At 36.6% G+C, this 16,459-nt stretch overlaps 2 protein-coding genes across 2 annotated transcripts in view; one reads left to right on the forward strand and one right to left on the reverse strand.

Annotated features, from left to right (window-relative positions):
* LOC144658529 (cilia- and flagella-associated protein 47-like) overlaps positions 1–7,734 on the reverse strand; it is a 31,536-nt gene extending 23,802 nt beyond the window's left edge. The window contains exons 1-11 of the mRNA XM_078518954.1: positions 7,460–7,734; positions 6,492–6,646; positions 6,030–6,237; positions 5,673–5,719; positions 5,078–5,306; positions 4,325–4,628; positions 3,381–3,726; positions 1,552–1,710; positions 790–942; positions 220–323; positions 21–103 (exon numbers count right to left, since the gene is read on the reverse strand). Coding sequence (XP_078375080.1) covers positions 21–103; positions 220–323; positions 790–942; positions 1,552–1,710; positions 3,381–3,726; positions 4,325–4,628; positions 5,078–5,306; positions 5,673–5,719; positions 6,030–6,237; positions 6,492–6,646; positions 7,460–7,609 — 1,938 coding nt within the window. The 5' untranslated portion in view covers positions 7,610–7,734. The remainder of the gene's footprint in view (positions 1–20; positions 104–219; positions 324–789; positions 943–1,551; positions 1,711–3,380; positions 3,727–4,324; positions 4,629–5,077; positions 5,307–5,672; positions 5,720–6,029; positions 6,238–6,491; positions 6,647–7,459) is intronic.
* A 553-nt stretch (positions 7,735–8,287) lies between these two features.
* On the forward strand, positions 8,288–16,450 carry LOC144656012 (uncharacterized). The gene is made up of 7 exons (XM_078516221.1): positions 8,288–8,552; positions 10,209–10,316; positions 12,200–12,254; positions 12,827–13,032; positions 13,251–14,509; positions 14,808–14,864; positions 14,943–16,450. The coding sequence occupies exons 3-7, from the start codon at positions 12,240–12,242 to the stop codon at positions 14,951–14,953; spliced, it is 1,548 nt and encodes a 515-aa protein (XP_078372347.1). The 5' UTR covers positions 8,288–8,552; positions 10,209–10,316; positions 12,200–12,239; the 3' UTR covers positions 14,954–16,450.
* Positions 16,451–16,459: the final 9 nt, after the last annotated feature.

The following is a 16,459-nucleotide window of genomic DNA, read 5'->3' on the forward strand; positions in this document are numbered from 1 at the left end:
GAATGATTTATTTTACTCACTGGCTTTAATAATGTCTGAGACTTCTCTCCTGCAAGTGTCATGGAACTTAGTAACTTCACTTCATCACTAACAGGAGAAGGAGCTGCATAATGATATAGAACAATCATCAAAATTATATTACAATACAACATGTATGTTGTATTCATCAAATAAACTGTGCCATGAAAACTTAAAGGAATAAACACTAATCTCACTTACTTTTTTCTGGGGATCTAAGTTCTTTTGTAGAAATCTTTGGAGGTTTTAAACCTTTACCACTCTTCATTCCTAAATCAGTATCATTATTATATTGATGAAAGTCACTGTGAAGAAAAAAGCAAAAAGACAGTACTATTAGTACTGTAAGTATCTCAGGGTAACATGTCCGTTACTGATAAGTTGCTCGACTTGTACAGGTCAACTTAAGTGTTCGGTATTTTAAAAAAGAAACATTTGACAAGTAAGCCCTACCAGTAATTATTGTAACACAAATTTCAAGTTGCTTTAAACCAACACCTTAAAGGAAAGTTGATGGGAGGTGTGTGAGATAAAAGAGACAGAGATATCGAGGCATAAACTTTTAATACAAATGTGCTGTTATCTCTTGCAGCATTAAGTCAGGTTTACAGGCACATATATATTATTTTGTATATCTTTCTAAAGAAGTTATCTTTCTGTGAATGTGAAGTAAATTTTCTAATACTCAGTAAGTTAAGGAGGTTTCTGGCTTTAATACTGGAAATGATAACAATGTTATTCATTTTTGTTAGACTTAGTATAACTGTGTACCTAGTCTTCTCGTCAGCCAGTCTATTTCCTCTCAAAGTTTTAATGTAGTCCAGATACTGTTGTTCATGTTCCATTCTGAGTCGGTGTTCCTCATCAGTGAAAGCATAATCAGGATCTACAAATGTATATCTCTCAATTCCTGTGAATAATGTTCTGAAAACAACAATGTGGAAAGGTTTGATTAGTTTAAATATAACTACCACCATACCACATTTACATTTAATATTGATGGATGTGCATGTTTTTGTAGTACTTCAAATTAAATCAACAATAAAATAAGTATGCTACATCCAGGTACACATTCCTTGAGTAAGGAAGAATTCCTGTTGGTGCAGTTCCCAAACTAAAATCCGCCTCAGGGCAATGCACTTTTTTACATAGGGCAATTGCCCATTGGAATTCCTTGCCACATGCTGTAGTTGACGACCTTCATACATTCAAAAAGAAACTGAGAGAGCTTCTATTTGATAAACATTTTAGTTTTTAGATAGGCGATTTACTTTATTTGTCTAGTTACTCTGTACATTGGGTCCGTGTGGAAAGCCCTTTATAAAGTTAATAAACATTTATGTTTACTTTCAGATCTGTGCATGCATGTGGGTTGTTGGGAACCTGGAAAGTGTAAATCAGAATTTCCATCTTGAACAGTCTTGCATTATCTTTTGTTCAAAATGAAGGCCACAAAATAAAGAAACTCAGAAAGCCTTAAACAAAAAATAATTTTAAGTTTGTGTGGAGCAAGATGATGTAGTATAAACTTACTTGACATTTTCATCCCTCTTTGCTGGTCGGATGCTAGTGGCTCGATCATTTGGATGAGCAATCTGTAGCACACCTGGCGGCGGCTGTGTTTTTGCATGATTAGTTGTCCTGGTGCCAGCACCATAAAGACAGATTGGAGTTGTGTAAATTGGTATCAGCCTGCAACAAGCAAAGTTCTTTTTTAGTAAATAAAAAAATAAAAATAAAAACCAAAATAACCAAGAGTTGAATCTTTGTCACAAACTTATATGTGTTCCTATCTCATGAAAGATGTCTGCTTAGTTCAAATTCTAATCAGAATTTATAGCAAATCATAATTTATAAATGGCAAGTATAAGTGTCAAGTGGTATACAAAAGTCATTGAATTAAATCACTAATGAACAATATTTTTAACTTTCAAATACAGACACCATAAACTATTAAAAGGTAATTGCGACCAGCGAACAAGCACCAGCGCAGTTCGCTGGGAGCAACTCTAATGTTGGTGAGGAAAGATTTCTTTGACGCTGACTAGCGATTCCGCTAGCGCAGGCGCTTGTATTGTTCTCGAGCTATATTTGGCATTTAGCACGTAAACAAATGTTCCTGCTCATATGATTTTAATTAAATTAATCCATATTTGGTGCAGCAAAACATGCGTTCAATAATTCCATATTCCTTATTTGGCGTGTTCGTACGTGCCTGTGTTTTCACTATGTCAACATGTTTTCACATCGCTCATGAGTTTTCTGAGCGGTTAGTTTAAAACGAAGACTAAAATGCAGATTGAGGGTAAAGTAACAAAATACGAGTCACAAAGCCTTCCGCCGACTCCAAAGTTTGAAGAAATGTATGTCAGATTACATTTCGCATGAGCGAACACGTGAATGGTATTAAAATGTTTATATGCTGACACAAAATGTGTTCAATTTTTTACTTTTAATACGGACTTGACCTTGTGAGACTTCAAGTCTTCGTCACCAGTAAACTGGATGAAACTGAACGGTTAACATCCCTTTCAGCTGTTTCAGGCTGTGCCCTTTCGGAAATTATTTTTTTACGCACACGAACTCATTGAAACTCAAGTCATTTGTTTATCGCTCCCTGTGTTGCAGCCGGACGTGTCACGAAATCCTCGATTGTCTGCAATTCGCAACGCAAGCAAGCAAGTTAACCGCTCGCTATAAACATAAAAGTGTTGTACCTTTTTTTTTATATAGTGTTTTATTACGACGGTTAGCGAAGCAAAGCCATTATTTATAACTTTACTGCGGAAGCGTTAAATCTGCGCCAGTTAAAAACACTTGAAAGAGCTGTTGCGGTGAAGTAATTTGATCGCTGAATGTGACCTTGTTGTGTCGGCATGGTATAAAAGAGAATTATTTTTCTAAATTATCCTTAAACCGCCCAGTTAAATGAGTTAAATCGGGTTTTTAAACGTAGTATCAAAAAGTTAATTTGATAGCTTTTGATCAAATTATCTATTTTGTATGACATTTATCACCAGTTCATTTTCATGATAGCTCATGCGAAACGTTGTCTGGTGTACATTTCTTCAAAATTTGGAGCAGCTAGCCGGCAGGGAAAAATGGCTTTGTGACTCATATTTCGTTACTTTACCCTCGGTCTGTATTTTACCCCTGGTCTGCAGTCTGCATTTTACACTGACCGGATTGAAAAACAATAATTCACATAAAACATAACTCATTTCTAGAATTCACATTCCTGTAGTTTCTTTTATTTCACAACATTTTTAAAAGATAATTCTATACAAAATACACATGGTCGCACTACTTAACGTATTGTAATTACAAGTCTACATTGTACATGCAAAATTATGCAATCCTACCTAACAGCAGTGGGATCACCATCAGATGAAAACTGCTCAACAATGCCTCCTAGAACGTCAAGTGGAACTACAGGTTTGAATGTTCCCATCTGATTAGGTCTGAAAGTCAATAACACATCGACTGACTGTCCAGGACTGATGTGATCCTGTGATGGTGAAAAATGGAAGTGTGCCGTAGAATGGAGGGAAAATGTCAGTGGTAGACTGGCTGATTCATTGTTTACGGTACAGAGGGCATCAATTTGTTCACCAACAGCACAATCTCCAAACTTGAACACAGGGCTGGGTGAAATGGACAGCAGCACTGGTAAAGCTGTGCCCAACACACCAACTTCAACTCTTGAGCCTAGAAAAGATAAAAATATTCAGAGTTTCAGGAGTTTACAGACTTGTAAGTTCTTCATGAAGGCGCTCCATCAACCACTGAGTTTGATGAACTCAACAGAGAAGATATCTGCCTTGAAGCTCTGAACATATCCTCTATGTGACTATATATCTCAATCAATATTTTAAATGCTATTTCAATTTCACTACAAACACTGTAAGTATTTACACATTCTTGTTGTATCTGCCATCAATGGCAGGCACTATCTATGAAGATAGAAATTCCATTTGGACACCAGAGATACATGTACGTCTGACAAAATGTTGCACATTTCAGACTTACTTGGAAAAGTGAATTTGTATTGTATCCTGTTTACTACAATAACTGGCCACCTCAATGTAGTACACAATTTACGCTACTAAGATAATCTTTAGATGTTGTCCTTCAGTAGCATTGGAAATGTAATTGTATTCTAGGCCCAGACCACAATTATTGTACCAAGCACATTTTTGGCACATTGAAAACAACAGAGCTGAATAATATTTACTTTTTAACAACTTTTTTTAACCTTTTCTTCCTGCTTGTATTAAAGAAAAGTTCTACAAAACATGTATCTCACCTCCACTGCCGTTTCCACCGTTAGACTTATCAGAGATACCAGCAATGCTGCCTACAGTTTCTATATGCATGAACAAGGTGTAATCTTTCCTTGGAGGTGGCTGATCACTTTTTTTCCAACCTTTGTTAGACTTGGTGTATCTTGGACTGAATCTAAAGTGAATCTCTCTTTTTTCTTGTGGGTAAAGGATTCCTTGACTTGGTAAAGCTGTCACAAGTGTAGTCAAGTCATTAGCAGTGCCAAGTTCCTGAGAACTTGTTTGAGACAGTAATGTGGCCGTTGCACTTTTAGTCAAGTCAACACCCTGGGATAAACAGATAGTAAGCCATGTTAGAAAACTTAAACGTTTTACTGTGAGTTTATTGAACGGCTTCAAAGACCCCTGATGTACTTCTTTTCATTCTTGTACTCAGTCTGATAATTAGATTTTGGGTTATTTTGGCCGAGAAAATTGTTTTGGTCGCCAGTGAAAAATTTTAGTCGCCATATTAAGCTGATCCTTACAATCATTCCTCTCAATTTTAGTCGCCAGGCTGGCGACCTTGGTTCAAATTTAGTCGCCAGCTCCCAAATTTTAGTCGCCATGGCGACTAAAATGGTTTTAACTTGGAGGGTTGCAAGTACAAACTATATAGAATTCCTCAGGGTATACTATAATTTCAACATAATGTCACACACACAAAAAAACAATGTATGAATAGAGAATCATCAACTGGGGGGGGGGGGGGGCTGGAGGCAAAGGGATTAACGTACCACTTCCTGTCCCTCTCCACCTTCTTCCAGTATAACAACAAAGTTAGCGACATCTGGTCCATTGTTATAAATCAGGAAAGACTCTGTTCGGTCAGTGCCATAGTAAGTTGAACCAAAGTTAATTGTTTGTACATTTTCTTCTGTGTCCAGTGTCAACAGCTCCAGGGACCTCTCAACTACATTGCCAATAATTTGAAGAGTTGCTGGAGGCTGTCTTTCAAGTTTAACTCTACAGAAGAACAAAATTGTAAAACAGTTTAGCCGATATACTGTGTATGGCAAAAAATTAAATATATTGCATGTCCATGCACAGTTTTGATCACTACATGTGCATGTACACCTCAGTGATTCCCAATACAAAGAAGCTGAAAACTTGGTGGTGGTTAATCTAAACAGTAGCCAATCATTCTTTATTCCCAAAATTAAAACCCCGTAGTTGTATAATGCGATTCTAATTTGTCACAGTCAAATAGACCATTTATTTTAAAAAGTAAAACTTTAATCATGCTGTCTTTTCTGATTACCTCTAACAGCTTCATCAAACCTAAATGATAGCTAAACCTATCAGTCTTTTTATGCAAAAGTTTTCACTCACTGTGCTTCTTCATCAAGCTTTCCTGGAGTCTTGCTGATAAACTCAATCTGCACATACAGTGAAAAAAAAAAGCTATTGTTGTTATAGTTCATGACTTTGACATAATTACACAACCCATTACCTCTATTATAGTTTATAAATTATTAATCTCCAATGAAACTCTCTTTTTCTAAAAAAAAGTAAATAATAATAATAAAAAATTAAAGGAGAGTGACCACTCCAAACAATTTGGCCCCATTCTTCACGAGGAGAGATGGGATACTCCAAACAGTTTTCAAAAAGAACATATATTTGTACATACAATGAAGATCAATGAAGAAGGAATGCCAAATGCCAATATTTTTCTGCAGCACTCACCTTAATAGTCTGCCTCACTCCTGGCTTGATAATACCACCTGTTGGCATGATCGTGATTGGTTGATTGCCGTTGTACCTTATTTTGAACTCTCCCGTTAATGATCCTTCATTGGTAACAAAAACTTCACGTGTTAATACTTTGCCGTCAGCCACTGTTACACCAAAATCAGCTGGCCCACTCAATTCCAACTGCGGAGAAGGAGTATATCTGTTGACGATACAAACAACAATCTGCTTAGTTTTCCTCTTTGATATTCTCCTACTGTTCAAACATTGAATATGCACTGCAAGCACTAATTAAGCTTTCTCATTAATGTCAACAGGAATGTAAATTATTTAGAAATTGAATGAAGTTGTTTTTTTTTATTGTGAATGAAACCTCATACCAAAGTGGTGCATTTTGGAGAGAAGCACTATGAGTAAAGTTAGTTAAGTTTAAGTAAAGTGCTTAAGTATACTAACGCAACAAGAGGAATTTCAACAACATCATTGTCGACCACGAGTATAACCCTATCCTGTGCATCTTCTGCCTTGGTGGTGTAATACTCCACCAGTCCTGACACTTCCAGTCCAGGTGCAATAGCATGGTCAGGATTTTTCACTTTTAATCGGAAACACTGAAACAGAAAAATAACGTTATTAAATATCACACTGTGTTATTAATATTAATAATAATAATTATAATTAACTTTATTTAAAGAGGGTAAACACGTGACAGTAAAAAACTCAAAAACCAGTGGCCCTCTAATATATAATACAGTTAATAACTAAAAAATAATGGTTAAAATCTAAGAATCTAAAATCTAAAATTCTACATATTAACTTGTATTATCTGAGAAATATTCAACAATAAGACTATCAGCCTAAGTTTTCTATATATACATACATATACATATACTTTATTTATCTTATCTAAGAGCGAATAGTCAATGAGGTACAGCTGAGTTAACTGTCACTCATAGAAAATGAGGGTGAGCAATCTTATTGTTTAAGTACAAACTCAAAACCATTGTAGTCCAAAACCTGCCAACTATTGCGAGATGTTTATACTCCTTTTGTGCATTATTTGTACTTTACCAAGTGCAGATGCATAAATAAGTGAAGTATGTCTGGTATAGAAAATGTCCACAGACACAGAACAGTTTACAAATGTTGCTACAAATGTACAATTTTTGAATTAGCTAGCTAAAGATTGAAAGATTTAAGTCCGGATCATTCTCTTAATGATGCCACAAAATAGAATTCCATATCATTACATGTATCTTGGGTTAGCCTAACCCTATTAAACTCCTTTACTGTACAGCTGAGATATAAAAGATGTCTGCACAGAAATCCATTGAGCTTACATTGTTCCTAGTGTGAGTCCAAGCTGAGCTTGTTATATTACTAAGCAAGATAGTACACATGGTTAAAGATCATAAGCCACTTACGTTAGATGCAGGCCCGTGAAACCGGATGCTCTTTGAAGTCTTGCTCAAGTTTTGTACTGTCAATGTCATTTGATGCACCACGTCCGATTCGGCATCGAAAAATTCCACCACAGGAGGGACAATCCTTACTCCAGCCACAGTTCCCTCCATAACTGATGCCTTAACTCAAATTTGATCGTCTTTTTCAAATGATTAGATGCTTACAAAAAGTGAATTTCGCGAAGACTCATTACTTGTTGTGAACTTAAATCAGCCGCCATATTGATTTACGCTTTCGTTGCATGGAAACAAGCGGGAAAGTGACTGACATATAACGCGGATTCTAATTGGCCTGTTTGTCGATAAAAAGTTTAACCCAATCAGAAGTTGTGTATTATTCTTGTTTTCATGATGCCGTTTTATTATTCAAAATGGCGGATGAACAAAAATACATGAAAAGTTCATCGATCGATCAATGCAGAGAACGGTTTATACCTTTTCTTAAATCAAAAACTGAAATCATTCTTTACTATGGATATATGTCAGAAAGAGGTCTTGTTTCTTTTTTGGTCGACGTGCGATCTGAAAAGGTTCAACTTCAAGTTTGCGCTTCTTGCGTGAGTCCTTACAAGCTTACACTTTCTGCGGTAAGCTCAAGGCCTCACAGTGCAGACAGTGCAGTGGTAGCCATGTTGGTAATAGAAGGAATCTGTTTCTAACTATTAGACAACAAAGACTAGCAACGATTACGCAGGTTCTTTGCATGTGCCCAGGAACAAATGAGTAAGTCTTACACATTTTTAATTAATTAAGACGTAAGCTTACATTTTTATTTGTGCGGACATTTCCATTTTTTCTCTTTTCCGTATGGGGTGTGTGGTTTAGCCTGGCTCAAGGCGGAAGCGAGGAGAAATTCTGGCGATTTATAACAATGGATGTCTGTCAACGCCATGTCCACGTGGGCAAGAATGGTAAACAACCACCTGTTGCACGCGTGACGTGTGAATACTTGTGTTGAATATTTATGCGGCTCAGTACATGAATGGGTTGCGAGTGAATGAACTTTACAAACCAAAACAAGACGCCCATATCGCTAAGTCTCTGAAATTTTCAGGTAAGTTGATCGACCGTAAATCTACTTGCGTTTTAAAATGTTATCGCCCGAAATATTTATTCCATTTAGTTAACTTTCCTCTCTTGGCATCGGAGAGTTTTTCTCTACATCAATCCTTTGTTCTGGGCTCGTTTTTCGACGTAGATGGAATCGGTGCGTCAGTGAAGTCGAATTTAAACTTCTTGCCCGATATTGAGCTTAAAGTTGATAACAATCTTCTAACCAGTCTAACCACAATAGGAAAATAAGTTTGAAATTCAAAACTTCAAGGATCAAAAAGATGTCTGGCCCTTCTTGAATATTTAGGGCTCTTTCCGCTTGTGAAAAATAAAGGAAGTTGAACTATAATTTTTTATTAGAAACATCTTAAGCTATTTCGATATTAGATTGAGCGCTTCAAAGCAGTTAATATTGGAGGGACTAATGCGTATTTTTTTTATTCTACTAAAAAATATGGAAATATATAGGGAGCTGTCGTTTGCGTGTTTCGCGCGCAGTCGATTTTGCATGTTATTTTTATTGACGATGGCCCGAGGCATTTATTACGTTTCATCTCAGGGAATGTTTTACAATCTTTGACTTTTAAATGAATCCCAACAGTACTCTCGCTGGTCTAAATTCAGTTTCACTGCGTCGCTACCAAATTCATGGTTAGTTTCGATGGTGGTGGACAAAACACTGACCCCCAGTCCATGGACTACCCCCATGGACTACCCCATGGACTACTCAAATGGACTACCTAAAATGGACTACCTCTAAAAATTGGACTACCCCTTAAAGTACTATTCCGAGTGTGTACTACTTACTGAGCTGTTGTTATACGCACATAATTTGCACTTACTTCTGTTACTTTCGACAACTCTAGCCGCCATTTTGAATGAATTACACTATACATCTGCTGACCTCAAAAAGCGAAGACTCATGCCCAGACTAAGCACTATTTTTTTCTCAGGATCTTTTTTTTTTTTTTGCCTACCGGTTCTGTTCTCCTCGCTGCGCTGCCAAAGTTATTCATTCAAAAATTTTCTCTGGCCACCAAATGTTTAAGATGCATCTCAAGCAACTATCTGATACTATTTATAAAAGTTTGGATCTTCTGTAGTGCAGTGCAGTGCCTGTTTCGTCTGTCTCTATGAGTCCAAAGATTGATTGCTTGATTTGAGTCTACACTTTCGTGATCAGCGGATGTTCATTTAGTATAATATATTCAAAATGGCGGCGAGAGGGATACGTACAGCTTGAAAATAAACAAGGTAAGACGTAAGTGCAAATTATGTGTGTATAACAACAGCTCAGTAAGTGGTACACACTTGGAATAGTACTTTAAGGGTAGTCCATTTTTTAGGGGTAGTCCATTTTAGGTAGTCCATTTGGGTAGTCCATGGGGGTAGTCCATGGACTGGGGGTCAGTGTTTTGTCCACCACCAGTTTCGATCCTGTTTTGATGATCATTCCTTGGGCCACGTTTGTGTGACCCAACATGTCACGCCTTGAAACTGAAAGTCGTGTGTGTTTATTTACATTGCGGCGTACGAAATGCGCTAATCGATAATATTTTTCATCGCATCTGTTTGCTATAGCCAATACGTTTTTATCGCTTTAACAGATCTGTGGTTTTGCCAAATTTGGTTCAAGATTTATACCTTGCTTTGACAGGTGCAAGCACATTGGGATCGAACACGAGGAAACAATGAGGAAAGACCCCTGCCTTCAGCTTCGGCAACAAAGATTTAGTGGCACAGTCATACACGCATCAAAATAAAGGTTTGTAGGAGAATTTACACTTTTATTTTAAATTTGTTGCGATTGAGAACTATTTCAAAGAAACTTTCAAACCTACTTGAACTGTTGTTTACTATTTCTCCTTTGAAAAAATATGCAAATTTGACAGCTAATGATATTGTATCTCAGACGAATATTGGTCCAAATAAATTTTGTTGCAAAAATTAAGGAAATCCTTATTAAGTCAGTCTAGTATGCGAGTAAACTGGGAGGGATTTAAAATATGATAGATTAAAGTTAAAAATTGCTTTTTGGAGAAATAAGTTTTTTTTCCACTCAGTAATGTACAAATTTATTTTGTTCAAAATGTTTGCCAGAGATTTTTTGAGTTTCACCTGTACTTTTGGTTTCTATGGCTATTAAATATTTACAGCATTTTCAGTGTTTTTACCAGAGTAGACAAATCAGAAAAAGAGGAATTGTGTCTAATCATGTTACATGTTTCTTAGTTATGCTATATCACCATGGGTTTCAGAAGTTTTTTTTTTCTAGATGTTAATTATTTTACCCTCAAATTTGACACCTGTTGAATGTAGCTGCCTGAGCTAATGTTTGTCAGCCTTGACTGAAATGGCAACATTTTGAGGACAATTTTTCTGCTGATGTATTGAATTTCTGAGTTAGACTGAAACCTACAAATAGCAATGAAAATCACTCTAATTTACTATAATTTTATAAATTTATTTTAACCAATTTAGTTGGTAGAAGATCATATAAGACCCACCCACCTTATGAAGCTATTCATTTTATACAAGCTGTGCCTAGATTGTCTATTTTCACTGAATTTTTTTGCATTTTATAGTTTGGGAAGAAAAAAAAAATATAAATCAGACATTTGTGAAATTTTACAGCTTCTTTACATGCTTGGGATTGGTAAATTATACCTAACAGAGAGAGTACTTCATGTAAAGAGAAAAAATACATATTTTTAATTGCAATCTCAAAAATAAGTATTTACTGCATTGTTTCTCATTTTGTCTGAATAAAACACAAGACATTGATTGTTGTACAGCTCAAAATCATAGCTAGCTTGGATGGAAAGTTATAAATTATTTGTTTCTTTTTTTTCTTGGTTCAACAGGTGGCTATGAGGGAAAGTTTCTTAAATATTTTAAATCATAAAAGTCTTAAGTTTCACAAATTAAAATAAGTGATAATGCAAAAAGTTGTTAATGATAAGCACCTGCCTGTCTGGAAAGTCGCAAATTATTTAAAAGCTAAAACAGGATAATTACAAGTGTTTTGTAGCTGGGAAATTTAGATCTGTGATGCCATTAACAAGAAAATTAATTAGTTTTTATAACCAGGTTTATAATTTTTTTAAACACACTCTTGTTGGGTTACCTAGCTAGGGTGTACACGAAAGCAAAGAACTCTTAAGAAATTTATTTTGTTTTCTATAGTTTTAGCTATTCTTTACTTTTTGATTGTATATACAGTGCATGCTTCTATTTTTAATATTTTTTCACTACATTTTGTAAGCCTATAAATTTAACCATTTCTTTTATCTGTTCGTAAGTGCATTGATCATTGTCAAACCCACTCAAAATATTTATTATAATCATCATCATAATTATCATCATCATTGTTTTGGATTTCTCTTTACCTGGTGAGTATAACGTGCAGGGTACCCAGCAAAAAGAAAATAAGTAAAGTTATTTTTTTTTTATTTCAAGCATATAATTATAACATCTGAAATCACCTTGGCTTTTATTATATACTGAAAAATTAAGAAAAGCATTTATTCTTTTTTAAGATTAAAATGATAATTGAGCCAAGCAATATTGGGAATTATTCTTGCTTAATTTCCTTCTGTGGCATTTTTGGTGATAACATTAAATTAAATCTTTTTTTTTTTTTCATAGCGTTCAAGGTGGCACAAAGGACAGGTTAGACACAGACACAATGAAAGATTATTATGTGAGTGTTTGTTTTTGCTGTCATTACATACACTCTCTGTTTTGGCAGTTTTGAAAACAGGAAGGTTGATATCTCAGTCTGCAAACTCTGTGCCCTTCCCCAAAAGCATCAACAAAACCAGTTGCTTTTTACATTTCAATGAGAGAGTAGATTAAAGCAGTCCAAGGTATAAGGCCGACAATTGTCTTTGATGAGATTTTAACAGTAGAGCCCCCATGCACCGAAGACACGCACGAGTGCAGCCCCATACCTAAGAAAGATTGGTAAACCCGTCGAGCTGAAAACTGTTGGTTGTCACGTGTTCGTCCGTCCGTACGTATGCCAGTTGCACTGCGCGTATGCGACCTGAGCGTTGAGTCAAGTCAAGTCAATATACGAGTGAAATAAAAGAGGAATGGCCATTCACTACCAGAATTTTCTTGTTTGTTATCAATACCCGATAATTAGACATCTTAAATTTATTGTCGTTATTTACACTGCAGTGGGCACCGAGTTCTAGAAATAAATAGGTGTAGAGCTCCGCTTTTAGGCTTGGCTAAATTTTTTATATTATTTAAATTATATGTTTTCAGTACGAAGACTTTGAGGCGTTATCACAGACAGCTCGTGAAGTGTGGCTCGCCGAGCAGTGTTCAGCCTTTGAAACACAAATACAAACCCTGTCACGCGAGAGAGAAAAGGACCATTTTCTCGAGGAGCTGTATCGCAAACTTAAACAAGTGACCCGTCGCTGGCAGTCCTGGAATCATAGGTCCTTTGGAGGAGTTACTTCAAGAGGGTGCGTTGGACCACAAACATGTCTGAAACACTTGCCAAAGCTCGCGTGGCTTAGCGTTTCGCTAATATATTCCTTTCGTTGTTATAATTTTAGATTCCTTCACCTCTTTATAAATGATAGGCTCAGTTTTTTCCCTTTCTTTTAATTCAATAGGTACTGAACAATGTGGACGCCGATTTAACATTATTTACCATTTATTTGTCTTTTTTTAAAAACAGGTATGTGGCCGAGTTAGCCTCATGGGAAAGAAATATTCAACTCCGTGGAATCTTAGTCCCAAAGAGTCAATCGAACTCGCCGGAATCAAATGTGCTTCAACGGTTTGATGAACTTTGTATGAGTTTTGAGAATCTACTCGAGCGCTTTAGAAAAGGCATTTACCAGCCACTTAGCGACTTCTTTCAAAACGAAAAGATACTGTCGCATCTCAAAAGCGTTCCCAAAGACCTGGAGAAAGTTTTAAATCAGTGGAATGCTCTTCTCACTTCTGGTGTCATAGACGAGAAGTTGTTTAGCCGAACGAGCGGCGAGGGACTTTATCCAATAGGAATACGAAATAGAATACACGACTTTGATCTCGTGTTACGACTTATTCCGGACTTGACTGAAAAAGCTTACGAAGCTTTACGACTCGCTCGTCGGTGGAGGCTAATAGGAAAAACATCCGCTTGCATTCAACGCGACGAAACTTATATCATTTCCAGAGAACAGACTGCTAGACTGCACAAGCGCCGTACTTCGAAAACTTTGAAGAAAGTAAGTTCGTTGGAAGCGGAGCTGGAGGAATCTAAAGCTCAATGTATCTCTCTTGAAGCTGAACTTAACAAGTCGAATGCTAAATGCGAAGCCATTGAAAAGGTTGTTGCGGTTTACCGACAGCAGTGTAACCAATTAGAGAACGAGCTAGATGCCGTGAAGAGAAGGTGCGAGTCTCTGAAAGAACAGTTAGAAAACGCGAAAAAAGAAAGTCGAAATTCTTCTAACGAGGTTGAAAGTTCTCAGGAGCATTGCCGTATTTTACAGCAAGAACTGAACAGTGCTAGACTCAAGTATTGTACGCAGAAAGTCAAGTTCATAAACACGAAAAAACGTTGTGCTCAAGTGACAAACCAATTAAATGCTACTCGAGAGCAGTTAACGCAACTTGAAAGTGAACTAGAAGCGAGAAAGAAACGGTGTCAAGCGCTCCAAGTTAAACTGGAGAATTCTAAGAAAAATATATTCACGCAAGGCAACATGCTAGACGTGCTTCAGAATCAGTGTTATACACTGAAGGAAGAGTTGGACGGAACAAAAGCAAAATGTTTACAGTTAACTTGTGAGCTGGAAAAATCTCACGATAGGTACTCTACGCTGGAGAAAGAAGTGAACCTTTTGAAAGAGCACTGTCAAACGTTAGAGACAGAGCTGAGGAGAGCGAAAACACGAGAGGAACTGTTGGTACAGCAGAACACCCAGTTACGGAAATTGTTTCAAGGTATTTATTTTCAGTTGTAAGTTGGATGACTCATGCTTACTCTCTTTATACTGTCTACTGTAGTTGAGTTTTTATACTCGTTTTGGTAAAGTTGTCTTTTGTACGTTGCTAAATTTAACTGTACTCTCAATGGAAAGACGAAAACAGCGAAAAACAAAACTAAAAAAAAGAACATAGTAAACTTTATGGTTTGAACCCAGGAGTATCAGCATCGCTAATATGGCTGTGCAAATTGTCCAGGGTAGTCCGTTGTTGATGATAGGTGAAGTTATTTTTTACCTATTTTTCTCTTCATTAGAAAAGGGGATAGAGGAACCAAGTTTGCTGAAGGTCAACTTACACACCCCCGACTCAGGTATAGTATTTCACTATAGCCAGATAAGTCCTCAGCCAATAACTTCAACAATTTACGCATGCTCTGTTTTCTTGTTAGGTGCCACGTGATCAGAAGTCGTCAGAAGCCATGGCCTTGGTTCCAATTGCAGTCAAAGAACTGATTTTAGTGTCGCTGTAGCTCTTTGTTTTAAGACATCATACGCTACCGAAGATTCTAACTTACCACTGACGTGTTTTGATACTTCATTCATTATCCTACTCAATAACAGGTCACGACTTTTGTCAGAATCAGAAATTAATTATTTTAAGGGCCTGTTTATATGGAGGAGAGTTGTCCCTGGTAGGAGGGTTACCCTCCATACCGAGCCACCCCGGGCGAGAGAGCTTTTCATACGTTTCTTTATAAATAGCTGCGAACTGTTTATATGAGAAATTGCAAAGTTGGCTCGGGGGGCAGGGTGACCCTGGGTGGAGGCTCACTCGCTTTGAAGGTAGGGTGACCCTGGGAAGCGAGCCAACTTTTTTCCATGTAAACAGTTTGGTTATTTTCGCCTCGCCCACCAGGGACAAGTTGACACATACAGAGCATGCGCAAACGCTGCAGTCGACCAAAACAAAATTGCAGATACATTTAAATCGAAGTCGGCGGTAAATTTGTCCAAAAAATGGTCGTGGTCGATGTTTCAGCGTTCCTTATTTAAAAAAGGCAGACATAATAGATATTTCAAAACAACTCTCGCCAGTCTTTTGAACCAAGAGGGCCAAGTTTTGGCTCGGTCAACAGGGACAACAACAACAACGCTCGGCAAAAGATAGCTCGGGGGAGAGTGTAGCCCTAATACCAGGGACAACTCTCCTCCATATAAACAGGCCCTAAATGTTTCATCCCACGATGTTTTACCTAGTAAAAACGGAAGTGACAAACTATACAGAAAAAATCGGTGTCTTTCTAAACGTACATAGACTGCGATCAATTTTCCATCTTTTTGCAAGCGTAACTTTATTTCTATGCAAGGTTTTTCCTTTCCTGTGGCCTGTAGCTTTATCGCTCACTGCTCGATACTGAAGACAACATAGACACTGCTGCGAGTCTATCATGCTAAATTTTATTTATAACAGGAAAATAAATTGAGAAATATTTACAACATTTATTGCATCTTTCATTATAAAAAGCAATGCTTTACAGAAATTGATATAGGTATTACGAAATATAGAAATTAAAGAATCCAGACAAATGGCTTATGCTACGCAAATATTATCATCAGATTATCACACCAATTGTAATTTTAATACTAGTAAAAGATTTATCGATATTAAGATAAGATTTATAATAAAGATATTCTGAAATTAGGCTAGGCAAGAAGGTCTCAACCTGGAGAGTCTATATTGGAATATGATACAAGGGTTGGGGTAAGAAAGTTATTTGCTCAAATGGTATAGTGTAGAAACAAAGGAATCTGAATTATTAAAAGCAAAAGTTTTGTTCACATTTGTGACAGTACCAAATGATAACTATAGATATTAAATAAATGAACAAATAAATAATTTTAAATAAATTGTAAAGATTTTAAACATTGATAAAATAAATAAATGGTTCTACGAATATGCGTGCGT

The sequence above is a fragment of the Oculina patagonica genome, chromosome 6 (genome assembly GCF_052425735.1).
Source record: "Oculina patagonica isolate OP01 chromosome 6, crgOcupat, whole genome shotgun sequence".
NCBI lineage: Eukaryota > Metazoa > Cnidaria > Anthozoa > Scleractinia > Oculinidae > Oculina > Oculina patagonica.